The 22,894-nt window shown below is 35.3% G+C and overlaps 1 protein-coding gene across 1 annotated transcript; it reads right to left on the minus strand.

Annotated features, from left to right (window-relative positions):
• Positions 1-7: 7 nt before the first annotated feature.
• On the minus strand, positions 8-16,250 carry LRRC39 (leucine rich repeat containing 39). The gene is made up of 8 exons (XM_079728579.1): positions 16,111-16,250; positions 10,907-11,012; positions 9,339-9,495; positions 8,632-8,768; positions 5,573-5,718; positions 4,507-4,659; positions 3,429-3,565; positions 8-100 (listed from the first exon to the last, which is right to left on the minus strand). Exons 1-8 carry the CDS (start codon positions 16,221-16,223, stop codon positions 45-47), a joined length of 1,005 nt encoding a protein of 334 aa, XP_079584705.1. The 5' UTR covers positions 16,224-16,250; the 3' UTR covers positions 8-44.
• Between the last annotated feature and the right edge of the window lie 6,644 nt (positions 16,251-22,894).

Raw genomic sequence — 22,894 nt, forward strand, 5'->3', positions numbered from 1 at the left:
AAATTCCCAAAGTAATCCTCTTCAGCAGGGCATCTTGAATTATATTATCCATCAGCATTTATAGAGTTTGGTAAAGTAGTAGAGTAGTTGACTTGGTTACCTGAAACACACATAACATGTTAACATGTAACTAGCACATTAACTTTCTATTTGCATTAATTTTGGAAACTTACTTTCCTTTGGTTTTATTTAATACTTTTTATTTTTCAAGTTCAAGATGTAATAATCAATTGTCAGTTTATAACAAGGACCAATCTGAGAAGTTGGTTTATGTATGGATTTTTTTGTCCAGGCAGATCTGGAAAGAATAATTAATTGTGATTATTTGTTTCTACTGCAAACAAATTCAGAGATGTTCACCATCAATTAATGAATTCACCTTCAGATTTCAAGAGCCATACCTGTGTTTAAATATTATCAGAATCTGTCCATGACAGACACCAAAACTAAAAAGATTTTTTTTTTTTTTTTTTTTTTTTTGTGGTACGCGGGCCTCTCACTGTTGTGGCCTCTCCCGCTGCGGAGCACAGCCTCTGGACACGCAGGCTCAGCCGCTCCGCGGCATGTGGGATCTTCCCGGACCGGGGCACAAACCCATGTCCCCTGCATCGGCAGGCGGACTCTCAACCACTGCGCCACCAGGGAAGCCCCTAAAAAGATATTTTCAAGGAAAAAAACTATTTCACTTCATTTTTATAATTAGTTAATTATCTAGTGAGAACTTCCAAAAAGATACTTGTAAGCCTAATTCACAAATTAAATTGAAATTTGCAAATAACTTCTGAAGTTAATTAGGTGTCATTATCTTTTAAAAGGTCATTTTTACATATACAAGAACACATATAAGTATATTCTCTCCTGTTTGGGAAAATAATTTGGAATAAAGTAGAAATTAGATAGTGATACCAAAAACCTCACTTTCGGGCCTCATTTAGCTCATAAGCAGTTTCTATGCACAAGAAAACATTAAACCAAACATATGGTAAGACTGTTAGTCTTTTCCTCATCTTATCCTTGGTTTATTTCTGCCTTATTTGTAAAAATTATCTTAATCATTGTACATTTGCCAAGACAAAGATACAGAATTACTGATTGTAGATATTATAATGATATTCTTAGGTAACTATTATTTGTAGGTCTATGATTACCTTAATTATAAATTGGAAGTCTAGCTCATTTTTAGTTTCTGACCTTTGTACTTCAGTTTAACCTTACATGTCTTATGAGACTGCCTAGGTTCAAATCCCAACCCTACTACTTGATCTCTTTGTGCCTCAATTCCCCGCTTAAAATGGGCGTGATGAAGATAATAATACCTCACAAGGTTGTTATGAGCATTAAATGAAATAACACATTAAAATGCTTAGAACAGTTCTAAGTACAGAGTAAGTACTCAATAAATATTAACGGTTTTTAATAGTACTAATTCATAACAATATTTTTAATGAAATAGGCAGACTTGGTTTTATTATCTGTTTAAGTTGTAACCTTTTTTCTCTTGTTATAAGTTCTATGTCAAATATTATTAAAATAAGGTAGTTTGTTTAAATTAACTACTTATGCCCCCAAATCAAGAGAACATAAATGAAGATAATAATATGTCATTCAATAATTAACCTGATTTTACTCAGTTAGGCAATGCTAATTTGTGTTATACAATCTGTTTTGCTTCATTCAACAATTTATGCCCAGAAATAAAAGCTATCCTACAACAGGCATTATCTCTGTTATATTTCATAAAACACACACACACACACACACACACACACACACACAATTATACTGATAGAGTCCTGTGGCCCAGTGAATGTTTCTGACAATGATACCAAGTCCTCTATGGGAAGATAAGGTTGTTCTTCAACATGCCAGCTGTACCAAGATTATTGTTTTCCCCAACCTTGCTTATTTCCTTTAAGATTACATGCGACAGTGAATACGTGGGATATGCATATAGCTGTTTTTCGACCTGCAGAATTTGCAGGTTCAGCAAACTCCTTGAACTTTAGATTGATCTACACAACTACCTCTTCCTGCATGTCCCACAGATGTATCAAATTTACTGTTAAAACTGAAGCTCATGTTCCACTTCTACCACCAAACCAGCTTCTATATTTCATTTCCCCATCTCAGCATCACCATTCATCCAGTTGCTCTAACCAAAAACAGATTCATCCTGGACTCCTCCCTCTTCTCATCTTCAGTCATCAATTCTGTCTCCTACTTGACTTTTATATATTTATACTCTACTTTTCAAACCTAGGCCCCAACCTATTACAGCTTTTTTACATATCTTCCTCCAGTCTAACCTCCATGTTACTGTTTCTGTGACCTTGCTACAACAGATCTAATGACCTACATCGGATGTTGGTAAAAATATTTTCTCCAGCTGAAAATACTCTCATATCTGTTTGCTCAGATTATACCTGCTCTTCAAAGTAACTATTTGAAGAGGTAACTAAATTCTACCTTTTAACTAAAAAATTCTTCACATTTTAGTGAATTATAAAACCATGTTTTCCATTACTATTTTTTTATAAAGCTTTTTAAAAATTTTATATTTTATTTATTTATTTTTGGCTGTGTTGGATCTTCGTTGCTACACACAGGCTTTCTCTAGTTGCAGTGAGCGGGGGCTACTCTTCCTTGCGGTGCACATGCTTCTCATTGCGATGGCTTCGCAGCATGTGGGATATTCCTGGACCAGGGATCGAACCCATGTCCCCTGCATTGGCAGGTGGATTCTTAACCACTGCACCACCAGGGAAGTCCTATTATTTTTTTTATTAACAGAGAGTTATGCTCTTTGTCCTCTTCCCCTAATCTTGGGTTAAGTTAAAGTCATTCCTTCCTTAGTTAAAAAAACAACAAAAAAGAGGTTTTAATTCTAAATTATCAGAGATAAAAGTGATTGAAATCTATATATCAAAAACTCACATTTTAACTGTTGGCTAAAATCTATGTTCTCTTGATATTTTTCATTCCTAGGCACAGTAGCAAAATATTTTTCATTCCTAGTCAAAATATTTCTTTTTGCTATTTGTGGATTATTGTAGAAAAAGAGGAAATGCCAGGGAAGGTAGTGTTCATGGGTAAACTGACATGACAAATTGATAAAATGAGGTAGTGAAGCTTTAAGAATTACATCTTCATTCACTTGGTCATGCTTCAAGTGCTTGACCAAAGAAGTTTATTTCCTGACTCTATTTGAAAGACTTTCAGTATCTTTACAACCTTTCTCTCCAAGCCTTTATCAAAATCGTGAACAGATTAGAATTTCACTTTTTTTTCCTTCAACAATATTAACGAAGAGATCAGAATTTGACAAAAGGTAAGATGGAATGAAAAGTCTATAAAGGAATTTATATATATATATATGCATTCCTCTACTAAAAAGAATTCTTAACCTGTGTTATATACAAATCTCATACCTGCTTTCCGTGACTCCTGTATGTATGTGTGCATAAACTGAAGGCCGAATAATTCCCGTTCCTCTTCCTCATCTATGTTTTCACCGGGAGGAAGTGTTACTTCCAATTTCAGTGGGTTGTCTCGGAAGTTGACAAACCTAGCAGTTCACCAAAAAACAGTATTTTTATAGGTACCATAGAAGTGTACATTTATTTTCCTGGAGAAAGATCAAGTGGTAATATACTAAATTACTCTTTTTTTTTTTAAACTGGTTTCAGTAACTGAACATCTTGGTGAGATGTGATATATCCCAAGAATCTTTAAATTTCTTTCCTAGAAGAAAAATATATTAGCTTTAGACAACTTATTTTCCAAGCTTGTAAAAGCAACTACTAGTCCATAGCATATGTTTAATGTGGTACACTTGAACTTCCAAGAGCAACCCTAATGCATCTCAAATATACAATTAATGCTATGAACTTAAATTTTCTGCATATTTTATAAAGCATGTCTTATTTATCATTGTATCGTCACCATCTAGTACAAGGCTCAGTAGTTCCTGAATAAGTAAATGAATGATTTTGTTATGAAAGTTGTGGGATTTGGTGTGAATTCTCACGTCTTATGCTCACTGTCAGGAAATTAAGTTTTGGAAGTTATTTGAGGGAGTTCTGTTAGTAATTAACTTAGTAAAAAGTTATATTTACCTCTAACATAATTGCCTTGTCCATTTGTAGTTATTTAGGAGGCAAATAATCACTATTCTTGTGGTTTTGGTTTATCGTGGATAAAACTATTGTGGATAAAGTTTGTTAACAGTTATAAAGATGATTTTCAGGAAAATGTCACCAACACAGGGCATTCCTTAAAGCTGATAAATCCCAGTATGGCTTTAGTTTCAAGGATTCTTTCTTGAATAATTTAGACCAGTATTATATTAATCCTAGTTATAAATTATAGAATTTCAAAGTTAGAAAAGATTTTTAAATGTATTCATTTATGTGAATGAGAACTCAAATCTGTTAATAACAATTTCTTTATGTTACTTTGTTCTGCAGCCAGAAAGGAACATGTCAGTTCTGTGTCTACAACTTTTACCTTAGATTGGTCATCTCTTCCATGCACACTGGAATATCTTTCAGTTTATTGTTGCTGAGGACAAGAGTACCCAGATTTTTCATATTGCTGATTGTTTCTGGCAAGCATGTTATTTTATTCCGTTGGAGCCATAATGTGTGTAGACTTTGCATTCTGAAGAATTAAGAGGTTTCTGTGATTAATCACATGTACTATGAAAACCCTGGTTCTTATTAACCCCAAAAGTTTTTAAATGTCATCTTGTATAACATCTCCTTTAACCAGTATACATATTGAGTTAACTGACTTCACATTACCTGATTTTAGGGAAACTATAACAAGGGAGTTAATCTCTATCTACCGTATAGCTCTCATCATGTAGTGGTAGAAATTAAATCAATGTATTCTAGAATTCTTCACTATTCTCATAGGATTTCTTGCAGAAGAACTGCTAAAATGCTATCTAATCTGAATTAGAGTCTTAAGAGGAAACTCAGAAATTATTAATATGCTCATTTAGGGCAAGGCAAGTATGCATAATGGTTAACAGCATGGACTCTGGGGCCAGGGTGCCTGGGTTCAAATCCTAACTGGCACACTTACTAACTGTGATCTTGAGCAATTTACTGTCATCTCTACATTAGTTTCCTCAATGTTTTTAAAGTGCACAGAAGTGCCTGGCATGCACTAAGCAATGTTGTTATTGCTGTGGCCTATTCTTGTCAATTTGTTCGAGTCAGATAGCCAGTTTTTCTCTCCCAAACTCGCCCCCCTCCCTTTTCTTTTTTTGGCTGTACCACGTGGCTTGTGGGATCTTAGTCCCGTGACCAGGGATCAAACCCGACCCTCTGCAGTGGAAGCGCTAAGTCCTAACTAATGGACCACCAGGGAATTCCTCAGAACCCTTTTTTTAAAATTTGGAGTACATGAATATATTCTCTTAAAAAGTAGCATACATTATTTGGAACTAAATGGATCTATTGTGATTGATTATGCTTGGGGTCCCCTGTGTTTTGTTTATTCTTTCTTATTTATCATAGAGAGCTTCAACACGTCTCTTGGTAGCAAAAAAAGTTATTTATGTTACCTTTCTACAGTATCAGGAAGTTGTTCAAGTCCGTTGCTTCCCATATCAAGCCACTCAAGGGCAGGCATGTTCAACACAGCAGGAGGGATTGTAGTAAAGTGGTTCATACTCAAATCAAGGTGAGTAAGCTTTAACAAGTTGCTGAGCTGAAGAGGAAGGCAAGGTTTTTCAAAATAAATGTCCACAACGTAAACTACTAGAACACCCACAATGGTAAAGGAGATATATCACATCAAGGATTGTCTACATGATGCTTGCACTTTAGTCACAGCAGTCCACAACAAATTTGAGATAACAATAATGCTAAATAACCTCCAGATAAATGAAAAACTCTCTCATAGAAAGTTCATCTATTCAAAGAAAACTTATCTTCCAAAATAACCAAGCTCCAGGGTTTATAGCACCTGCCTGGCAGAAGCTTTTTTTTCTTTCTGGGAGTAAATATATATTATGTTTTCCTTTTATCTAGTAGTTGAGATTTTCTTGGGAAAACCCAAACTTCAGAATAATAGTTACTTTTGTTAACCCCCTTTCTTTGTGCCTGATGCTTTTTTTTTTTTTTTGCGGTACGCGGGCCTCTCACCGTTGTGGCCTCTCCCGTTGCGGAGCACAGGCTCCGGACGCGCAGGCTCAGCGGCCATGGCTCACGGGCCCAGCCGCTCCGCGGCATGTGGTATCTTCCCAGACCGGGGCACGAACCCGTGTCCCCTGCATCGGCAGGTGGACTTTCAACCACTGCACCACCAGGGAAGCCCGTGCCTGATGCTTTACATAACGTTATCTCAGTCATAGAATTTACTGTTTGGTAATTCTATTTTTTAAATGAAAACATCAATAAAACATTTATTAAGACTATATAACGATACCAGTGTGCTCAGCTTAAGAAAACAAATATATCAATATGACTGCCCTCAATGTACTTCTCCCTTCTTCCTCTTTGAAGATAACTCTATCCTGAATTTGGTATCTATTATTCCCATGCATTTTTAAAATGTTTTTATTACTATACATAAATATATGTTTTCTATATAGTTCTCTCTCTATATTACTATTTTGTGTATTTTTCATAAACAAAATTATATTTTTATATGTTTTTGAATTTTATTTAAAGATGATGATACTGTACTTATCTTTCTGTAACTTGCTTTTTTTTCTCAATATCAGTCTTTATATGTATTCACTTTGATGCATATAGCTCTAGTTTATTCATCAACTTTACAAGGTGAGTACCTTTTTTCCCTTTTATGGACAAAATGGTTTATAGAGGCCATGTGACTAGAAATGATGGAGCTATGATGTACACTCAAGTTTTTGTGGACCTAAAGCTGCAAAATTTCTAAATTTCTCTTTCCTCTGTAGTGAAAATTTCAAAATGTAAGAATTTAGTTAACTTTTACAAAAGACTCTCCATTTAGCTAGGCAAGTTCTATGTTTTATTTCTATCTCAGGGCACATTCAGATTCATTCCACAACTTTAACACCTCAAAAAATGCACAAATACAGTGTTTTATGGGTAATACAAAAATGCAGTTTTCCATTTAGTAGGTGATATTTCTCTAGCTTTATAATTCGTCATTAATAAAACACTTTTCAAAACTTGTCATCAGACTTTTAAAGTTTTCAAATGATTCAGAATAGTGTATAAAAAGATTGTTTTTACATTAGCATAGATTTGTTTGTGTGTTACAGTGTGTGCAATTTAATGACTGAGAGCTAAGTCTCCTGTTGCAGATTTCTCAGTGGGACTAGAACCCTTTGGTTTTAAAAGCTTGAAGAAAGATATTAAAACCATTATAATCTAAGTCTTAATTTTGCATATGTGAAAATTGAGACCTAGTTATGTAAAGTGGTGTGTTCAAGGCCACACAGCTACTTAAAGGCCACACTTGGAAATAATTCCAGGCTCAGGATCTCAGTTCACTATTTGTTTCTGTAAAACGTATTTCTTTAAGTAAAGACATTAAGGTAAAGACAGGTTAAGAGACATGCCCAAATTCACATAGCTTTTTAGTGACAGAACCAAAGCTAGAAACAAAATCACAATAATTAAAAATTAGAAATAAAATGTTTATTGGCCCTCTTTTAGGTATAAAGAAATTGTCCCTGTGATCATGATTTTCATCATAATCAAGTGTATACATTTCACTAAACTGAACTATTATAAGATCAGATGGATATAGCTATAGAATCAAGTGTATACATTTCACTAAACTGAACTATTATAAGATCAGATGGATATAGCTATAGAAACTATGTTTTACTTGCAAGAGCAACAATAATTGGTGCATGTTTACTGGTTTGGGGAGGAAAGTGACATTCTTACCAAGATAAAGTGGGAGAGGGGAATAGTCTTTTATTTTGAGTTTTATTATTTTTCTTAACTTTTATCTTGCAAAATCATTGTTTTCAAGGCAAAGCACCATGGAAATTTCCTTTGCTGATTCTAAGAGCCTTAAATATGCTTGAAAAATAATAGGAATGTCTATATCTCTATGATCAGTTTGGTCTTACCAAGAACAACATATCATACCAAATCAAAGTTTGAGGGCTTTCCAAGCCCACTGCCTTGCTTTACTTGGTAGAGCCTAGGAAGCTAGAAAACACTTTTCCTAAACTGAAGAATTCATGTCTTTTTACTTTACCTCTATCTCAAAAGCTATAAAAAACTAACTAATAAACAAAAGAGTTTTTCTGTCACCACATTGTCTGTGCTTTATGATAATCATTTATTCATTCAATAGGCATTAAGTAACATCTACAACCTAGGCTGTGCCTTCAATTCTGGGAATTGAAATAAATAAGATTCTCACTCTGGCCTTCAAGGAGATCACTAATAATGTCAGTACTGTGACAATAATAGAAATAGCTTTTTATGCTAAATAAATCTTTCTCTAATTAAAAACATGCTTTATAATAATAGGAAATGGTTTTCACTAAATATTTTCTGAAATAAAATTTATAGCATTTTTCCATTAGTGTTATTTTTAATGATCACACAGTGGAGAAGTAAACCACCAGTAGAAGGAAAATAAAATCATAGGTATTTATATCATTCTGACCTCTTGTGGAAGATCACATATATCTCTGTTAACAGCAAGTTCAAGTTTCTCCAAGCTGGCACAGTTACTTAGTTCCTTGGGGACAGTTTTGATTTTGTTGTAACTAAGAATCAGTTCCTGAAGTCTAGTGAGCAGTCCTATGGAAAAATAATACACAATAAAGAACAGAGGGATATAAAATAATGTTTCCAGTTATTAAGTATTACAGCATAACTTACTTGCCCGTTTCATATTGGCAAATTCACACTTAGGCTCTTCCCTTTTCCCACTGTGTGTCCTGCCCCTTCTTCAGATAAAGAGCTGGTGATTTATCAGTGCTATAGACAAAAATATTCTTTTCATTCTGTTTTATCTATACTAGATCCTGACCAGTTTTCTATTTGGGGATTTTTTTTTCCTCATTTAAGGAATTATTTCTTATTTTCTTTCTTGTCTTCAATTTGTTCCCTTCTAGGAGGAATAACCAAACCAACAATATTGTTTCCAGAATCTATACAATATTATTTCCAAAGAGACTTCTCTTGCATTGAAATCTCATCTTGAATCACCTCAGTAAATCCAGAAGGCTTGAATCCCCTGGAAGCTTCAGTTTAGACTAGATGTTTAAAATTTTAAGATTCAGGACTATATAAAGATGAGATCTTTATTCCATGTATCAAAAAAAAATTCTCAGTGAAAAACACAGGAATAAAAGCAATTTTCCTTACCAATTCCTCGAGGTATGTCTGAAATCGTGTTTCGAGATAAATCTAACACAATAAGGTTCTGGAATCTTCCGATAAATTCAGGAATTTTCACCAAGCCAGTTCTATGAAGTTGCCATTCCTGTAGCTGATTTAGTTTTAGTAGAGAAGAGGGGAGGGTCTAAACTCAAGTAAAAAAAATGGAAGAGTTACTATATTACTTAAATTATTTTAGTATCATGACATACAGAAATATGACTGTAGAGATACTATTTGATTTGTAAAAGAACTTAGGAATATTTTTTCTTTAATGGGTTATATTTCCAAATACTTTGTGCTACTTCTAAGTTTTAAGAGCTTTCCTTTTTTGGCGGGTGCTAAACCTTCAAACCCCAATCATAATAACATAAACAGAAATAACATTTCAGTCAATATTGCACACACATAGAGCTGTGTTCTAAAGATTCCATTTTATTAGGCTTAACTAGAGTACATATGTTACTCAACATGAGAATATGGTGGCTAATTGAAATTATAGAGAAACAAAAAGATCATTCTAGGGCTTCCCTGGTGGCGCAGTGGTTGAGAGTCCGCCTGCCGATGCAGGGGACACGGGTTCACGCCCCGGTCTGGGAGGATCCCACATGCCGCGGAGCGGCTGGGCCCGTGAGCCATGGCCACTGAGCCTGTGCTCCGGAGCCTGTGCTCCGCAAGGGGAGAGGCCACAACAGTGAGAGGCCCGCCTACCGCAAAAAAAAAAAAAAAAACAAAAAAAAGATCATTCTAATCAATTCAAACTTCTCTTCCCGTTCTGTTTTGAAATAGTTTAGTTTTTTAAAGCACATTTTCTTTTAAGAATTTTAAAAGTTTCAACTATTCTGAACTCTATGCCTTTTCCCTTTCAGCCTAAAGTAGCCAAAAGACAAAATACAGGAGCTAACCCCCTAGCTAAATATACCGATATGTGAGAAAACAAACACTGACTCAAGGGATAGAGGTGGCCCTTGTCAAACTTAGAGTAGGCCTAATGTAGTTAAGCAACTATGTTTGTGTGTGTGTGTGTGTGTGTGAGAGAGAGAGAGAGAGAGAGAGAGAGAGAGGGAAAGAGAGAAAGAGGAGATAATGTGAATCTGGTTGTGGACCTAATAAAAAAATTAATATACATTTCCATTTTGTGAAGTTTTAACTGAGCATTTGCTTTTTTTTTTACTTTAAGGCCAAAGCTTTATTTAAAACACCTTCCGCTGCTTTCAGTTGAGCATTTGCTTTGAAAAAGTTACACGATTTTTGTTAAGCAGATGGTCACCTTTTTACGGAAAATGAGAAATTGCTTATTGGAAGGATTAGTGGGAGAAATATTACAAATGACTTAAATTTAGGCAGAGTTAAAGCACATTGGTTGAAGTTTTGCAATAAAAAGTTGTGAAGTTACATTAATTTTCAGTTCATGTTGCCCAGATTCATTTGGTACATTATTAAAATTAGAATTCCTAACTATTCCAGACTTAAGCACATAATTTAAGAATCATTCTCTCAACTCTCCCACAAAATGCAAAATATAAAAAATCAAATATTACTTCTATAAAGCTTACCTTCCATTCCTCTTTTTCTATCTTCAAAATGAGCCTTCCATCTACCCTGGTGACCTTTTCTCTTAGCTTGGTTAAGCTCACTCGTTCTTCCCAGATTCGCACTAGCCTAGGAGACCAGGAAGTCATTTTAGTTCACAGGTAATGACATAGGTAGCATTCACTTTTGTATGAAAAAATGACCCATCAAAAACAACCATTTGATTGATAGTGTCTGGAAATCAGACAAGAATTTATTTTTCAAGAATTATAAATATGATTAATATGATAAATGCCTTATTTTTAAGTTTTTGAAAAGTATCATAACTCTCCATAGATTTTTTTGTAACAGCTTTATTGAGATATAATTCACATACCATAAAAATCCTTTTAAAGTATACAGTTCAGTATTTTTTCATATGTTCACAGAGCTGTGCAACCATCACCACTATCTGATCCAAAACATTTTCAGCACTCAAAAAGAAACCCCAGGCCCTTAGCAGTCACTCCCCATTCCTCCCTCCCCCAGCCCCTGGCAACAAATAATCTACTTTCTATCTCTGTCTCTACTTTCTATCTCTATCTTTTCTATATTTACCTAATCTGGACATTTCATATAAAAGGGATTATATAATATATGGTCTTTTGTGTCTGGCTTCTTTCACGTAGCATAGTTTTATCCAAAGTTTATGCACGCTGTAACGTGTATCAGTACTTCATTCCTTTTTATAGAAGAATATATTCTGCCAAATTTTGTTGATCCATTCATCAGTTGATGGACATCCGGGTCAATTCCATTTTTTAGCTATTCTGAATAATGCTACTATGAACATTCATGTACAAATTTTCAGGTAGACATATGTTTTCTCTTGAGTTTGTATATTCATAGGAGTAGAATTGCTGGGTCATTTTGTAACTCAATGTTTAACTTTTTTAAAACTGCCAAACTTTGTCCAAATTGATTGCATCATTTTACCTTCCCACCAGCAGTGTATGAGGGCTCTGATTGCTCCACATCTTTGCCAACATTTGGTAGTGTCCATCTTTTTTTATGTCACATCTCTTTTTTGTTAAATTTTATTTATTCATTTATTTATTTTATTTTTGGCTGCATTGTGTCTTCGTTGCTGTGTGCGGGCTTTCTCTAGTTGGGGTGAGCGGGGGCTACTCTTCGTTGCGGTGCGCGGGCTTCTCCTTGCAGGGGCTTCTCTTGTTGTGGAGCACAGGCTCTAGGCACGTGGGCTTCAGTAGTTGTAGCACGCAGGCTCAGTAGTTGTGGCGCACGGGCTTAGTTGCTCTGTGGCATGTGGGATCTTCCCGGACCAGAGCTCGAACCCATGTCCCCTGCATTGGCAGGCGGATTCTTAACCACTGTGCCACCAGGGAAGCCCAGTGTCCATCTTTTTGATCATAGCTATCCTAGGGGTGTGAAGTGGTACCTCACTGTTGTTTTGACTTGCATTTATTAAATATCTAATTCATAGATATTTAATAAAAAATGTTTTAAAGACTTGCAAATGATATAGTTCAACTGCAGAGTTAAATTGTATATTACTGTATTCTATTATATCCAGATTTAGTTTTTCACATATAAAAATGTACAAAATTCTAGAGCACATCCTACTGATTTTTGGTTCATAGCAAACTTACATAATAATAATGTCAAGCTTATAAAAATGACTAACAAGGGCTTCCCTGGTGGCGCAGTGGTTGAGAGTCCGCCTGCCGATGCAGGGGACACGGGTTCGTGCCCCAGTCCGGGAGGAACCCACATGCCGCGGAGCGGCTAGGCCCGTGAGCCATGGCCGCTGAGCCTGCACGTCCGGAGCCTGTGCTCCGCAATGGGAGAGGCCACAACAGTGAGAGGCCCGCGTACCAAAAAAAAAAAAAAAAAAGACTAACAAAAGGTTGCAGAAGGTTTTCTATTTCTATACTAGAAATTTTTCATGTATGAAAAATAAAGAATAAGTTTAGAATTGAAATTTTGCACTTTTAGCCTATTAGAATGATACATAATAAAGAAATATAAGCAATCATCAAAGAAGATAGGTTTAATTAATTTGAATATTTATTTGCCAAAATTCTCTTGACATCTAAGAGTTAATATATATTCTTAGCAATTCTGCATATTAACTGATCTTCAGTGAGGATTTTATTTTAATGAACAGAAAACCAAATATCTCTAAAAGTATAATATTTGCTGTCTATATATGTTTGTGTTTGCAAAACATTTCTATGGAGTCTGCGTATTTTCATCCACTGCTTGTCTGAAAGTTAACTAATCTGCTAACAAGTGCACTGTGGCAATGGCTATGTGTGGCCTTCTAGACTGAACAGCTAAGCTTCCAATAGGTGTGGTTAAGTGGGACAAAATGTATACTGCCATCTATTCAATTACACCACGTTTTATAAAAATAGAACTATTTAAACAGTAGACATAATGATTATTAATTACTTATTACTCACTGAAATATATGTATTTCAGAGCAAGATTTAATGATGGGCAATGAAGTGTGTTATTCCCTAACGTTTAATTTCAATTAAAGAATTCATCAAGCACCCATTATATGCCAAATACTATGCTGGACATTGTGGATACAAAAAGCTCTGTCCTTAATGAGTGAGGCTAACTGTTATTAAACAAGTTTATTTCCATCTCTTAAATGATTCATTAATTCTTTCTGGCACTGTATTACTATGATCTAAGTCCAGAATGTATCACTTAATTTGGTGACCATGGGCAAGACATCTCATCTCTAAGGACCTTGCCAATAAAACATGGGGTTTGGATTAAATAATATCTAAGGTCTCTTCTAGCTCTAGTATTCTATAATTCCTACACTGTTTATTTTAGGCTTGATGTTATTTCAAAGTTTTGAACAGAAGTTTTCTACCTCCTCTAAAACCCTTTTATTATATCTAAAGACTTTCTCCAATGTTGTTATACCAACTCTTACCCAAGTGCTTGCTTTCTTCAAGGCAGCTTGGCATCCAAAGACAGAATAATTTCTGTTTAAACTTAAGGCTTTTTGAGCTAAACCTTTAGCCTCTTTTAGCTGAGAGAAGAAGCTTTAGATTACATTTTTACCCCTTGCCTGTTTTGTACAGAGAAAACTTGAAGCTGCTGAAATTAAATGATTCTTAACAAGACACATATAACAGGTGAAATTCAAGAGTTTAGAACCAACTCGTGATTTCTGACCATGGTTTTTTAAAAAGTGGATAGGATTTATAAGAGTACTTGAGTCAATAGAGAACAGACTTGTGGTTGCCAAGGGTGGGGTGGGGTTTGGGATTAGCATATGCAAACTAGTATATATAGGCTGGATAAACAACAAGGTCCTATTGTATAGCACAGGGAACTATATTTAATAGCCTGTGATAAACCATAATGGAAAAAAATATATATATATATACACATATAACTGAGTCACTTTGCTGTACTGTAGAAATTAACACAACATTGTAAACCAACTATACTTCAATAAAATTTCTTTTAAAAAGAGTACTTGAGTCAAGTTTGTCATAATTGTATAATATAAACATAATATGTTCATAAGAGTAGTTTTACACATTTCAGTCTAGGGAAATTTAAGACCTAAGGTGAATATAAGCTTACTGAGTCACATTGCTTAGGTATGAATACAGGTGAATACCAGTTCCACATTTATTAGCCATGTGATCTTTGACAAGTTACCTAGACCTATCCTTCAGGTTTCCATCTTTAAAATGGAGAAAATAACATCACCTATGTGTGGCAGAGACTGCTTATCATTCCCCAGTATCTGTTACTCCTCTTCTTCCTCAGTAACAGATCCTCTAAATTTAACTGGGCACAAGACTTCATTTAGCCTTCCTCCTTTGCAGCTAGGTATGGGTCATATGAAGCTTTGGCTAGTGAGATGTTAGCAGAAATAGTAATGTGTGCAACTTCCTGCTGGCTAGAACCAAGTACATTGGCCACAGTTGGTGTATCTATGTATTTGGGGCCATGAGGTGACTAAAGTCCATTCCTAAAGGAATGGAGACTATGCACAGTTGAGCAACAAGATAAAAGCCTGAATGTGTGACTCAGTGCAGTGCTGTGCCAGCCCTCTTCTTTGCTGGGAGAATGCCAGTTATTTCTAAGTGTTTACACTTCCTCCAAGTTACCCAAGTATAAATCTTAATTTGTCTAAACCAATCATACAATCTCATTTCTCTGGAAGGTAACTGGATCAGGGGTGTACTAATGACCCAATTCTGGCCAATGAGAGGTGAAGGAGAAGTTTGATGGAGACCTCAGAAAGGTTTTCTCATTCTTAAAGAAGATACAGAAATAAATAATTCCTGCTCTTCTGATAACATAATGATGCCTGGCTGTGATGCCTGGAAGTATACCAGTCATCCTGTGACACTGAGAGGAGCTAACCTGAGGACCAAACTGACACACTGATAAAAAGAAGCTGAGTCTTTAAAACTGTTGAAGCTTTGGAATTGCCTTACCTCAGGACTTCCTTATTGTTTAACCCATTTTTAGTTGAGTTTTCTGTTATTTGCTGACACAAGACCATTTTTTTAAATGAGATATAACTGACATATAACATATTAGTTCTAGATGTACAACATAATGGTTTGATATTTGTACATATTGCAAGACCATTTAATGTTTAGAAAGAGACCTAACAAATGATAACTGTAGGGGGCTACATGGAATCTATGAGGAAAGGGGCCATCCTTGCAAGAGTAGTAGGATAATTTGGAGATATCCAATGAGGAAGGTAGGTTGGTATCAGTGAGGCAGAGGAAGTGAGAGCCGAACTATTTAAGTATAGCCCAAATAGAGGAATCAGGTGATCCACAGGAGCCCTGGCTGGAACTCACAGCTATTTAAATAGGTGAGAATCTACTGTACCTTCTACTGCCAGTTGTTGTTTTAGATCCTAGGGAATATAATATTGAACAAACAATCTCTGAAAAGTAGACTAAATGATACTAATCAAACTGATGAAAGTTGAACAGACTCCTAGGACAACTACTATTTTCACTTACAGACACTTGTATTTTTTGTGGCCCCCATCACATGGCCACACTTAATTGTCAGGTGCTTCCTTTAGTTATATTTTGGGTTTTCAGTAAACAGAAACCTCTGTCAAATTCAATAATAGGCATTTAATAAATACTATTTTTAATAATGAGGATGTTATGAATTTTTGCTAATTCAAGATAATAAACATGTTATAGCATACTTTTGTTGAAATTCCTTCTCTCGCTTCAGGTCTTCATTGTATTTCTTTATTCTTTTCTCCCAAACTTCCTTTACAGCATTGACAGCCCCAGTACAAATCACATTTTCTGACATGACTTCTCCACATTGTCACAGAGTCACCAACTTTATTAAATTTTGAATAGCTGAATCACAGATGCCATCTCAGAAAGGGCCTGATTGTACCAGAGGGAAAAACAAAACAGTAATGTTTCAGAATGTTTACTGAGTACCACGATGATCATAATAGCTTTTTACTGAACACATTCCATGTTCCCAAAACTATTTTATGCACTTTACATGCCATATTTCACTAAATAATTCTCATAAAAATATCATGACATGGGTACTTTTATTGTCACTAATACACATGAGAAAACCGATCCCTAAAAAAGGTGGGCAATTGGTTAAGGTCTCATCTCTAATAAGTGGCAGAGGGGGGAACTGATGCCAAGTCTACTTCCTTTGTTCCTACTAATTCACAATAATGAAAAACTGCAACTGGTTTACGTGTCCAATTATAAGGAAATGTTTAATAATGGATATACAAGATAAGCAGGTATCTTGGTATATCTGCTTAATCTAATTGCTATATGTACAAGCTGGAATTCAGTTAAGTGGGATATATTGGTATTGTTTTCTCTTGTGTAAAATAAATTGCAAACGGACTCATCTAACACTGAGGATTGTGATGTGAATCTCAGAAATGAGAGGAAAATAATAATAGGGGAATGGTTATGTAAATTATGGTAGATCTATTTGATGGAATGCTCTTTGTCTTACAAATAATAGTATTGATTTTTCACCAGATTATATTAGTAATAATGAAAAAATTTGATTCACAATTAATTTAACTATTTTGTTCAAAATTCAAGAAGTCAAAGATGTCCACAATTACCACTTCTATTCAACATTATACTGGAATGCAATAATGCAAGAAAATTAAATAGAAAGGTATAAAGTTTGGAAAGGAAAAAGTGAAATTTGCAACAGCATAGGAAAAAAGGTACTCTCATGCACTAAAGGTGACAGTATATATTGTTATATTCTCTATGGAGAGAATTTTAGTAATATCTATCAAACTTACAGAACCACATTCACACTCACAAGAATATATACTGTAAATATTTTCAATTGTAAAATGACATATTACAAAGTTATTCACTACGGTGTTTTTCATAACAGCAAAAGATTGGAAACAACATAACTTTCCACCAATAAATTATAGTACATGCATATCGTGGGAAATTATATAGCTCCATAAAGAAGGAAAAGCATTTTATATACTGATATACCATGATGTCCAAAATGTATGACTATGACAGTTTATTGTCCATTCTAATTAATATGGATACTTGGGTCCCAGATGTTTGCTATTATGAGTAATACTGTTTCTAAAATTCCTGTTCTTATCTTCTTGTTGCTCAAGTGGTATTATTCCTATTGCATATATACCCAGGACTAGAATTGCTAGATCACTGTGTATGTGACTGTTCAAATTTTTAAGATAGAGCCCAATTGTTTTCCAAAATGATTATCCCATTTATACTCTTACTACAACTGTATAAGGGTCCCCACTGATATATATCCTCACCAATACACTACTGCATAAAATGATATCTCATCGTGGTTATCATTTACGCTTTCCTGATTAATAAATGCTCCAGGCTAATAAACAAAGATTGCCCAGTTGAGTAAAAGTCAAAATCCTATGTATTGTTTACAAAAGGCACACTTAAAACATAAAGATAGAAAAAAATGGAAAGTACAAAAAAGAAAAAGATCACTCCTAGGTTTATACTCAAGAGAAATGAAAATATATGTTCACACAAAAACCTGTACATGAATGTCGATAGTAGCATTATTCTTAAGAGCCCTAAAGTGGAAAACAAATGGCTATTAACTAACGAATGGACAAACAAAATGTGGTGTATCCATACAATGGAATGTTATTCTGGCATAAAAAGGAACAAAGCACTGATACATGCTACATCATGGAGAAATTTTCAGTAAAATTATGCTGATAGAAGCCAGACACAAAATACCACAAATTGTATAATCCCATTTATATGAAATGTCCAAAATAGGCAAATCCATGAAGAAAGAAAATAGATTAGTGATAACCAGGGGCTTTGCAGAGGGGGAAATAGGAGTGATTGCTAAGGGTACGAAGTTTCTTTTTTGAATGATGAAAATCAACTTTTTGAAATAAATCAACCTATGAAAAAGCAAAGACTTATTTATGGCTAAAAACCAGAATGTAATAAATGTGGTACATCTTGAAAATATAAAAATAAAAGTACTTTTAACAGAATGTGGAAAAAGGAAATGGGGAAGTGGAGGGTAGGAGAGTCAAGAGATACTGTCTATACTTTATGGAACAAGAAATAGAGATTTAAGTATTTAAGTTATAAGGCAATCAAAAGAGAAATTAAAATAGGGATATAACTCTATGGGGGTGCAAGTGAATTTAAGCATCATCTTTCATAACGAAACTCCATAGATAATGTCTAAAGTTGAGAAGTCACAGCATAACTGCCTTTGGGGAAAAAAATGTATTATGGAGATAACCACTGAAAACTAATCCTGAAATAGTTAAAATGGTTACTTCACAACAAAGGAGGCAAGAACATACAATGGAGAAAAGACAGCCTCTTCAATAAGTGGTGCTGGGAAAACTGGACAGCTACATGTAAAAGAATGAAATTAGAACACTCCTTAACATCATACACAAAAATAAACTCCAAAAGGATTAAAGACTTAAATGTAAGACCAGACACTATAAAACTCTTAGAGGAAAACATAGGAAAAAACACTCTTTGACATAAACCACAGCAAGATCTTTTTTGACCCACCTCCTAGAGTAACGGAAATAAAAACAAAAATAAATAAATGGGACTTAAACTTAAAAGCTTTTGCACAGCAAAGGAAACCATAAACAAGACAAAAAGACAAGCCTCAGAATGGGAGAAAATATTTGCAAATAAAACAAAAAAGGATTAATCTCCAAAATATACAAGCAGCTCATGGAGCTCAATATCAAAACAACAAACAATACAGTTAAAAAATGGGTGGAAGACCTAAATAGACATTTCACCAAGGAAGACATACAGATGGCCAAGAGGCACATGAAAAGATACTTAACATCCCTAACTATTAGAGAAATGCAAATCAAAACTACAATGAGGTATCACCTCACGCCAGTCAGAATGGCCATTATAAAAAAATCTAGAAACAATAAATGCTGGGAAGGGTGTGGTGAAAAGGGAACCCTACTGCATTGTTTGTGGGAATGTAAATCGATACAGCCACTACGGAGAACAGTATGGAGGTTCCTTAAAAAACTAAAAATAGAACTACCATATGACCCAGCAATCCCACTACCGGGCATATACCCTGAGAAAACCATAGTTCAAAAAGAAACATGTACCACAATGTTCATTGCAGCACTATTTACAATAGCCAGGACATGGAAGCAACCTAAGTGTCCATCGACAGATGATGGATAAAGAAGATGTAGCACATATATACAATGGAATATTACTCAGCCATAAAAAGAAACGAAATTGAGTTATTTGTAGTGAGGTGGATGGACCTAGAGTCTGTCATAACAGAGTGAAGTAAGTCAGAAAGAGAAAAACAAATACCGTATGCTAACGCATATATATGGAATTTTAAAAAAAAGGTACTAATGAACCTAGGGGCAGGACAGGAATAAAGAAGTAGACATAGAAAATGGACTTGAGGACATGGGGTGGGAGGGTAAATCTGGGGCAAAGTGAGAGTAGCATCGACATATATACAGTACTGAATGTAAAATAGTTGGCTGGTGGGAAGCAGCAGCATAGCACAGGGAGATGGGCTCTGTGCTCTGCGATGACCTAGAGGGGTAGAATAGAGAGGATGGACGGAGGCACAAGAGGGACGGGATATGGGGACATGTGTATGCATATGGCTGAGTCGCTTTGTTGTGCAACAGAAACTAACACAGTATGGTGGAGCAATTATACTCCAATAAAGATCTATTTAAAAAAATGGTTACTTCTAGGGTGATAGAAATGGGGTGGATATTGCTTTTCATTGTTAGTCTCTAAACTACTGATTTCTTTAAACTAAAAGTATGCAGTGTGTGTGTGAGAGAAAGACAGAGACAGAGAGAGGGAGAAAAATGTGTTGACATTACAGAGGGAAAAAGTTTAACATTTCAGGATGAATGTATAAGTGCCAATATGCAGAAAATTATTAGGAGGAGGTCCTTATTTTAAGCAATGCATGCGGAATTTAAACAGGAACAGATATGCAAGATCTTTTTGCCATCAAGAAACCTTGGGATATTTATGCTAATAATCCAACCCCCTGTCCAGTTACAATTTATTATCTCAGATGTAAGCAGGTTTGAAGTAGTTATTTATCAAATAATAAAGTTTAAAATCTCAAGTATCTACCTGTAAATGTATATTTTACTGGACATATATAACTATTCATGTGCTCACTCGTGTCCTTGTTTGCCATTAAACTTTGGTCAGCCATCTGTTTTTCTGTAATAGCGACCAATGCCCCTTTGAGGAAAACAAGTCAGTAGTGATATGTGTGTCTGCCTCCAGCATGGGATTGTGTTCTCTACCTTGATTACTACAAGAGAAAAGCACATTGCGTAGCAGTGAAGTAGGCATGGCTGTGACATGACTCAGGAGTCAGCTTCCCAGAGTCAAAAGAAAACAAAAGAAATACAATCTCAGAAGAAATACTTCTTGGCTTCTGGGCAAATCAATCTTCCTGAGGAGGACAACTACATGAATGACTATGAACCTCCAAGAGACTTTCAAATTCAATTCCAATTTTAGTTGTACATTCTAGCAAATACTGACACAGTATAAACATCAACAGCAATTTATTTATATGTCAAGAGTGGGAAAAAATGTTTTTGAAAAATACTTACCACAGTCGGTAGGTGCAAACGCTGACATGCCCAAAGTTAGTGTATCAGCTAGGAGTGGATTGCTGGGAGAATTGTTTTCAGTGTGACTCCGAATGATTAAAATCCTCAGTCAGACTGTAACCAAGTGAAATGTAATGTCAGCCTAGTTCTAATTTTAGTTCATGGTCAAAGCTGAGAATAGCAAAAATCACATGAAGCTTCTGCACAAAGGATCAGCTGATAAAGTATGTGAGTGCATTCCGTACAATGTAAAATGCTGTACTGCAGGTATTATAAAACCATTAGGCGTAACTATTTCTAAGCTCCTGAAAAATAATTCTTATTGAAAGTCCTTCCACTTTTCATGATTTATACCTTTTGAGTATTTAATAGAATTTAATGAATCTGTTCCAAGCAAAGAAATTGAGAAATACACAGATGTATGGCATAACAAAAACCCTACCTAGTAAGCCATAGATATTTAAATATTTAAAGTTTCAACTGCTTCAGAAAAAAAGAAAAATGAAGGTGTGGAGAAATTCAGGTAACAGATGAGCCCCAAGCTTCTGTTGCATCCAAGTTTCAGATTTAATTATCTCTTAATTCTCATCTCTTCAGACTTCAAAAATAGGAGTTAATTCCAAGTTCTTTAAAAATATATGTATTTATTTTTTGAATTGGTAATATATGAACATGGAACAAAATTCAAAAGATGACGAACGCTTCTCACCTCCAGCTTAAGTTCTCTTCTCTGAAGGCAACCACTATTGCCAGTTACTTCTGCACCCTTCCAATGATGGTCTGTGAATTTACAAGCATGAATATGTCTATATTCTTTAAAAGCACACACACATGCTGGTATGCACACACACACAAATGGTAACATACTAAATACATTGTTCTATGCCATGTTTTCTTACTCAGAATATCTTGAAAATTGTTTTATATTAGCATATTTAGAGTTACATCCTTCTTTTTAATGCCTACATAGCATTTTGGTGTGTAGGTTGGTCATAATTTGTTTAGTCACTTGGACACTTCCAACAACCTCAGTGCTTTTAAATGCCTGATTATTCCATAGGAATTCTCTAATGCTTCTATAGTGAATAAGCTCAGAGAGTTATGGGGTTGCTCAAGATTACAGAAAGAGTAAAGATCACAGAACCTAAGCTCTAGCTAGTCTCCCTGTCCAGAGAGTTTGCACCATCCCACATGTGGCTGCCTTGAATATGTTCATAAGTCAACACTGAAGTTCAGGCAGGAGTTTTGTTTCCATTTAAAAGATGACTAGGGCTTCCCTGGTGGCACAGTGGTTGAAAGTCCGCCTGCTGATGCAGACGACACGGGTTCATGCCCCGGTCTGGGAAGATCCCACATGCCGCGGAGCGGCTGGGCCCGTGAGCCATGGCCGCTGAGCCTGCACGTCCGGAGCCTGTGCTCCGCAACGGGAGAGGCCACAGCAGTGAGAGGCCCAAGTACCGCAAAAAAAAAAAAAAAAAGAAAAGAAAAGATATGCTCCTTCTGCTTTTATTTTTATGCAATGCTTTTTAGTTCTATGGAAATAAAATAGTGTAAATAAAATTTACACTAAATTTTAAACTTTCACTGGATAATTTTGTATGAATTACATAATACTTTGTTTCCAGGATATTGACCCAACTTTTGAGATATTGTATACATTTCAAAGGGCAACTACAAAAATTATTTTTTCATATGTCCACAAATACCATGCAGAACCTTTTTTTTTTTTTTTTTTTTTGCGGTACGCAGGCCTCTCACTGTTGTGACCTCTCCCGTTGTGGAGCACAGGCTCCAGACGCGCAGGCTCAGCGGCCATGGCTCACGGGCC

Source organism: Hyperoodon ampullatus, assembly GCF_949752795.1.
Source record: "Hyperoodon ampullatus genome assembly, chromosome: 2".
NCBI classification, from domain to species: domain Eukaryota; kingdom Metazoa; phylum Chordata; class Mammalia; order Artiodactyla; family Ziphiidae; genus Hyperoodon; species Hyperoodon ampullatus.